General features: G+C 29.7%; 1 protein-coding gene across 1 annotated transcript; it reads right to left on the minus strand.

Moving 5' to 3' along the window:
- Positions 1–1405: 1405 nt before the first annotated feature.
- Positions 1406–2632, minus strand: LOC126891523 (uncharacterized). Its single transcript, XM_050660699.1, has one exon. It carries the CDS (start codon positions 2630–2632, stop codon positions 1406–1408), a length of 1227 nt encoding a protein of 408 aa, XP_050516656.1.
- Positions 2633–8434: the final 5802 nt, after the last annotated feature.

The following is an 8434-nucleotide window of genomic DNA, read 5'->3' on the forward strand; positions in this document are numbered from 1 at the left end:
AGGATTGTTTGAAAAAGCAATGAAGAGATACTACTTTGACTTAGAGGAGGAGACAGAAGCTCTTCCTCCTCCTCCTACTACTACTCCTTCTATTAAATCAATTCAGAAGGAACCTTTAAAGAAAAAATTGAAGAGGAGAGTAACACAGCATGTTGAGTCCATTGATCTTGATCAAAATTCACAAGTGTGGTCATTTGATGAACACATTATAGATGATGATGATGATGATAAAGAAGATCATACCAGAAGAGCGACAATAAGTGAGACCAGAAATGACTACGGCGACGACGATGACGATGACTGCACCACCACATTGATACCTCCTACGGAGTAATTTTGTATTAATATATATATAACTGCAATTTATTTTTTGTTTTTTTTTTTTGTTTTAGAGGTACAGTACTGTGTGGAGATTGTAAAATTTTTTTTTGTTTCTGCAAACTTTCCTTAAGAATTCACTTAACTTCATTATATTGTGAGGAAACACTTCCAACAAGTGCAGAATGGTAAATGCATCAGAAACTGAAGAACGAGCTAAAATTCAGAAAATAGCAGTTGAGATTATAAAGGCACCTATGATAAGACATATTTTTATAACACTACTGGCAGTCTGTAAAAATCCACGAACGTTAAGCCCTAACGATTTAAGTAGGATTATTAATCACCACTCACATCGTGTACTCCCAAGTATTGTAACAGATGCATTTTTTCGAAACTTCAACTTACCAGTTGAACCAGAGGAGTCCGATTATGATTCTGATGAAACAATTTGTGAATAATAATAATGATAATTGCAGCTATATTATACATATATATATTTGTTTGCGTTATGCTTTGTACATGAGGAAAAAAAATAAAAAAAAAAATTTGACAACATGAGTTTTATTTGTCACAAGTAACATTTTCAATATTAGTAATAAATTTATTCATTAACCAATCATGTATTACATGTACAATTTCTAGAGAACAACTTAAGGTATTGATAGTATGTACATTGCAATGGATTAACATATTGCATGAATTTTGTTTTAATACACATAATTTTGGACAGTTCATTGTAGCTTCTATATCTATAATTTTATTACACAAAAACTTTTGGAGTGTCTTCTTTTTCGGACTTCCTTTGACTACAATTGTATTGGTTCCAATAATATTTTTAATGTACTCACTAATAGTTTCCATTGAAATATTATTGGGATGTGAACTATTCCAATTTATTCCATGTATATTGTCGGTTATCCACTGAAGATGGTGTTTATGTTTTTCTGCAAAACAATCCAAACTCACAGGATAATTGACAAATGTATGATGCCACACACGTGTATATATATAATAAATATACATATTTCTTTAATAAAGAACTCGCTGTCTTTATATTGGAAACCTTGGATATCTATAATAAACATTATTGCACTTTTACTAAATTTGATAATGGATTGTAGATAACAGTACGATCATGAATTATTAAACAGTATACTGAAGTGTTGTCTGGAAAGTTTTCTGATGATTCTAGTTCTAATCGCACATCTACAGCACCACCTTTTACTGCTTCGTTTTGGTGACTACAATCTATGATGAATATCGGTGCTTTTTGTATGAAATTGGTTAAGGATAAGCAAGGTTCGCTTTTACCTTGAAAATAATATGATTCTTGAAACCTTGCATACATTTCATAAGCAATGGCATAGTGTTTCTTTTTAAAATCAATATTTAAATTATCATATGGATAAACCTCAGAATTCAAATACACTTTTAAATTAGTCAAATTACAATGATCAAAATTGCTATTATCTCGTGTTTTACTATTTTCTCTATCTGTCTGAAAACCTACAATCATGTATCGAGGCACTTCGCTTTGTTTAACTGTCATGATGGTCCAATCGTAAGATTTTGTTTTTGGTAGAACTGGTAACTTTTGTAAAGACCAATTTCTGAACGAAATTTCCAAATTATTTTGCATTTCCAAGTGTTGTAATAATACCAATTTTTGTTCATCAGAAACAGATATATGAGGTACTTTCCACATAATTTTTGTAATTTTAACTTTTGGAGTATCAGTAGCACCATCTGTCGTTATAGTTGCGTTAAAATCAGTATGACTGCGAACCAATACGAGTTCCTGCTGTAAATTAATAATAATTTTTTTAAAATCTTCTCCAAAGCCTAAAATTTGTTTCAGTGGAATGCAAACGTTAAAATAACCCGTTGTCGGTTCAACAATTTTAGGATGCTCCGTTATGGACCAACCAGAATTGGCATTTTTAATACAATCATTGGGAGTAAATGATGCATATCCTTTTAATGTTGATGTGATTCCAGGAAATCTAGAACGCGCAATTATTGTTCCTCCAAGTTCATATCTACATTCTTCAAATAAATGAAGAAATCCATTATTGATAAAACTGAGGTTCGTACTGTAATGGCCTTTTTCTTGTGATATCAAATTTCCCTCCAAAATTATATAACTCTCGCTGGGATATGTATAAATATTTTGTGATTGAATTGGTATTCTAATCTCATCATTATTGTCTAAAGATGTAGCTGAATATGGAATGTGTGTATGATATTCAGAGTTAATTATAGATTCATCTACAGGTACAGTTTTATTGACATTAAGTATACTACCGTTCATTTTTTTTGTATGTAACTGTACACCTACAAAAACACTTTATAAAATATTCTTTGATAATAGTAAATAATTTACAGCGACACAAAAATCTTTGCTTCTTCTCCTTCTTCTTCTTCGTTTTCTTATTCTGCTTCTGTTTCGTAATTTTTAACTTTTAATCCTAAGGATATTAAGAATAAAATATTTTTCTGTGTTAATGGTTTGTACGTTGTCTTTAGACTAATAGGACTCAATATTTTTCTTTCTTTTATATTGTTCCACTCAATAGGATGTACATTATATAATACAACCATGTTTTTAAATCTTTTTTAAATGTAGTCTTATCGTTACCACCTCACCATTAAAATTGATTATATTTCCATCTTGGTCAACTATTTTAAGGTTAATTTCTTCAATATGACTTGTATTTATTGGTAAATAAATGACGTTAGCAGGAATTTCCACAATGCGGTGTCCAGGTGGAACTTTATGAAAAAACATATGGATCATATGAGTACTCTTTTCATTATTATAAGTATTTGTAACTAAATTGCACTCAACCCCTATAGAATTTACTCTTGTAATATTTACAGGATACTCTGAAATATGTTTGTCTGGTTTTGTATGTAAGAGTGGTTTAAAACCGAGAAGAGAGCCAATGTTATTGGGTTTTTTGAAATCCACGGTCCTGTTACATTTTAATTCACTTCTTAACGTATTTCTATTTGCAACTAACGTGAAGATTGTTTTATCAGTTGCAGGATTATTCCTTTCAAGCCATTCAATGTGTTATTTTAAATATTTTTTAATATCTTCAACCTCGTATGCTCCATTTGGAATCGTAATTTTTTGAGATTTACCAAAATAAAATGTGTTATTACTTTCATCAACATTCGGAATAGAATTATAACTTACGAAATCAATAAGACCTAACACATATTCATTTTGATCACTTAACGTTATAGGAGGATTGATTTTAACTGAAAGGATAGAACTTCTCCCTGAAACAGTGAAAGTATATGACATCGTGACGACTTTCGTTCAAATGAAAACACACTGGTAAAATTATTATTTTTATTGACATAGAAATGATAAACATAACTGACCACAATTATAACTATTATATGATTGATATCTATCATGATTATATAGTACTTTACAAGGTCCATTTGGTAAAAAGTAATCTCTTACTTCCAGAGGAGGACGAAGGTTGCCAAAACTATCAAAATAAATAACTGTTTTTCCAAATTTTTTGTATGCTGTCCAGTGAGTTCCAGAACCTGTATCATCATCTAAGTTTATAACAGCACATTCATTATTTCGTATTTTCTTTGGTAACTGACTTTTCATATATACACCACGAAAGTATGGAATTTTAGCACTAGTAGCAAAATATTTTATATCAATATTAGTTAAAGGACGTTTAGGCATGTTTATATTACAGTTTTTCCTAAAAAAAGACCCATTCCATTTTTATGAGGTTTAAGATAGAGTCCTTTTCCCATTGCTACGGCTTCCATGGTTCTGTTGTGTCTTTGTGATTCTTCTAATTGTTGTTTAGCTGCACGTGCCTCATTTATGACTTTTGCCACTCCTGCAACGCCTCCTGTAACGGCTCCTAACGCTGAGAGACCTGCAAAAATGGGAATCAAGGGAAGAAAACCACCACTTTTCGGTACTGGAATCACACGAGCGGGCAATACTTTTTTCTTAAATTTTTCAATAACTTTAAGAGCAAGCGAAATACCGCTATATAAATCTCTTGGTTTATGTCTAGTTAACGCTTTTCTAATTTCTCTTAATAATACATTAAATTTTATTTTTTTTGTTCTTTTTTTAACTTTGACATTTTTACGTTTTTTCGTCTTAGCACTCGTTCTTCCTCTTTTAATGTTTTGTACTGCAACCATTTCTATACGATGTTTCAATATATACTACAACATTGTTCTACACAAACTATCTTATATATTTTTTTTTCGTTTCACATTCCTATTGAAGTCATGATCCTCACGTTTTCGCTTTTTTGCTACTGCTAGCACTGGATATGTGCTAATTTCATTCAATTTTATTTTTTTATCTCTTGTGCTTTCATTATTATTATTATTGTCATCATCATCGTCATCATCTGATACCGATAATTTTCTTTTTAAACTTGTATGAACATGTTTTGGTACAGTTAGAGATTTTTGTTGGGCTTCTTCTTCTCCTTTATTAATTCTAAAATTAATTGGTGGTGGTCTAATTTTAGGCATAATAATTTTTTTAGGTTTTCTGTTGATTCGTTTTAATGATTTATTAGCCTTAAAATCATCAATTTGTCTTAAACAATGTTCCATAGTTTCCATTGATTTATTCATTATATTTCTAACAGTTGATATTGACTTATAACAACTTTCAAGTACTTTTGGACAACTTTTTGTATACCCCATTCCTAATTTGACTTTTGCATGCATAGCCCCACTTACTCCTAGAGCTGCAATTTTTTCACCTAAAGAAGCATCTTTTGACTTATATCTACCATAAGCATTTTCAGCTAAAATTTTATCAGCTTGGTGGCGTTCGTTTAAATCATTTGTAGAACTATAGGCTATATCATGATTCTTACAAAAATCATCAAGAGGATTTATACCAACATCTCCACGTTTTAGTCGTTTTCTAAGCTTAGTACCAGGTCCACAATATCTGTATCCTCCTGGTATATGAAGTTCAAATGGTAGTTTATTAATTAAACTGTTTACAACACCAGTTCCTGAATAATACTTCATTATTTGACCAACTTCTACATAATGATTATAAAACTAGTGTATTAGATATTTATAGTCATTTTATAAGTTAGTGTTTGACGATATCGTTGTCTCTTATGAACAAATTTAAAATTATTAAACAAAAAACTAAACTAAATATATGCAATCATGATGTTCTAACAGAAAATACACCGAAACATGGGTTACTTCTTCCAAATACAATTCAATGTTTAATTGTCGGAAAATCTAATTGTGGAAAAACAAATTTGATGATTAGTCTATTAGAACATGAAAATGGGTTAAAGTTTGAAAACATTTATTTATATTCAAAATCTCAAGACCAACCAAAATATTTATATTTACAAGATTTATTAAAACCAATTAAAGGTATTAAGTTTTTCACGTTTACTAACAACGAAGATATTATACCACCCTGTAAAGCGAGACAGAATTCAGTTTTTATATTTGATGACGTAGCTTGTGAAAAACAAAAAGTAATTCAAGAATATTTTAGTATGGGTCGACATAATGGAGTTGATTCATTTTACCTAAATCAATCATATGCCAAGATTCCAAAACATTTGTTACGTGATAATGCCAATACTATACTTACGTTTCGACAAGATGAACGAAATCTTAAACATATATTTGATGACCACGTAAGCCCGGATATTACTTTTGAAGAACTAAAACAAATCTGTTCACTGTGTTGGCAAGAACCGTATGGTTTCTTTAGCATTTTTAAAGATAAACCAATCAATAATGGACGATACAGAAAGGACCTTGATCATTTCATACAAATATATAATTAACAATTTGAACAGATCAGATCAGTACCCTTTAAGAGAGGAACCGTTCAAAACAGTTCAAAGCAGTTCAGACACTTGTTATGATGACAGATCGTATTTTGAAAAAACAAATTATTGCAAAACGTAAAATTATTACAAATAAATTAAAACTTTTAAAACATGGAGAAGTTATAAAAGAAAAAATTTTCTCACCAATAACAAGACACTTAAAGGTTATTGAAACAAAACTTAACAAACCGAAAGATCCATATAAAGAAGAGGAATTTGGAACCAACTATGATGAACCATTAGATCGAATTAACAACGAAGAAGAAGAAGAAGAAGGAGAAAGCGAAGAAAAAGAAGAAAAAAACGAAGAAGAAACCGAAGAAAAAAGGAATGATGTTGATTTAGAAAATTTTCATGCACTACCTAGAAAATATTTACAAAATATGCAATCTGATAATAAAGAATTTGATTCTAAATATGGCGTGAGATATATTAATGATAAAAAACAATTCTTTATAGGAGATTCACAAATACATTTTGACAATTCCAATATAGTACTTAAACATAAACAATATAAAGGAACTCCCGGATTATTTGAACTTATCTTTAAGAAAAATCCAAAGAATTATTTAGAAACAGACCTACAAGTATATAAAGACATAGTATCTAAAACTCATGCCCATAAAAGACACTACCATCCTTCAAAGCAGATTGATGGTAATAAATCCGAAAAATATAAAAACATTATAGCGCCTATGTTTGGATTGGGTATGTTAATGGAATCCACTAATACTCCAATACAATATGTATATTTTGATGACCCAAACGAGCTGGTTAAACGATTAGAATTGCTTATAGCTTCAACACAAGCAGGACATACTGGTCATACTAACGAAATAAATTCGATTATCGAGGAATTACGTCAACTTAATATAATTATCTAACAATGTCTTCTAACCAGAATGATGCAAAAAGGAAGGTAGTAAACGAAATACATAAAACAGCACGAATTAATTTTAAACGTCGTAAAGTTATCTTAAAATCAATTAGTGATTTATTTCAAGCAGATCTCATTGATATGCAAAAATATCAAGATGTAAATAATGGATATAAATACATTTTAGTGATAATTAATTGTTTTTCAAAATTTGTTTGGACATGGCCGCTTAAAAATAAATCTGGCAACAACGTTGCAATTATGTTGGAAAAAACTTTCAAAAAACAGCATCCAAAAAATTTACATACTGATATGGGTACTGAATTTTATAACCCACATGTCAGAAATGTAACTAAAAAATATAAGGTTAACCATTACAGTACATATAGTGAAAAAAAGGCATCAATAGTTGAAAGAGTAATTAGAACTTTAAAGAGAAATATATGGAAAGAATTTAACTATCAAGGACATTACAAATGCATTAATATTTTAGATGATATTGTAAATAATTATAATAATACAAAACATACAACGATTCAAATGAAACCAGCTGCTGTTACTAAACAAGATGAACCACATCTATTACGTACAGTATTCAATCGAATTAAAATAGCACATAAGAAGAACAAATTTAAATTAGGAGATCACGTTCGCATATCTAAACATAGAGGTGTATTTGATAAACACTATACACCAAACTGGAGTACAGAAATTTTTACAATAAACAAAGTTAAACTTACAAATCCTACCACCTACCTTCTTCAAGATTTTGAACACAAAGATATCAAAGGAGGATTTTATACTGAACAGCTCCAGAAAGTTGAATTTCCTGATGTATATCTCGTCGAAAAAGTTCTCCAAAGAAGAGGTGACAGATTATTTGTAAAATGGTTGGGATTTTCCGACACACACAACAGTTGGATACATAAAAATGAATTAATATAAAAACATGTATACATTTTATTAAATAAAAGAATAGAAATGTTAGATTTTTTTTATTTACAAAATTACATTAAATTTTCATTACATGATTATTCATTACCATCTTTCTTTGCACCTTCTTCTTCTCTACTAAAAAAACTGTAATCATTTTCCACTGGCACTGAGTTATAATTTTCATGATTAATGAAACTAGGCCATAGGTTATTACAATATGACATAAATCCCAAATAACATAATTTATCATATAAAGTACTCAAATTAATTTGATCTTGAAGGAATCGATTACAAAATTCTACAGCTTCATCATAATCGATTGCTAATAGTTTATATACATGGGTATCTTTTTTGAAATACTGCTGCCATGTTTGTATTGATAATTCTGAAAAAACTTTACACAATTCCAATA

This window comes from Diabrotica virgifera, chromosome 9 (genome assembly GCF_917563875.1).
Source record: "Diabrotica virgifera virgifera chromosome 9, PGI_DIABVI_V3a".
NCBI lineage: Eukaryota > Metazoa > Arthropoda > Insecta > Coleoptera > Chrysomelidae > Diabrotica > Diabrotica virgifera.

What these genes read in the sequence shown, in the direction of transcription:
- LOC126891523 (XM_050660699.1), bottom strand. Translation starts at nt 2,632, where the DNA reads ATGAACGGTAGTATACTTAATGTCAATAAAACTGTACCTGTAGATGAA.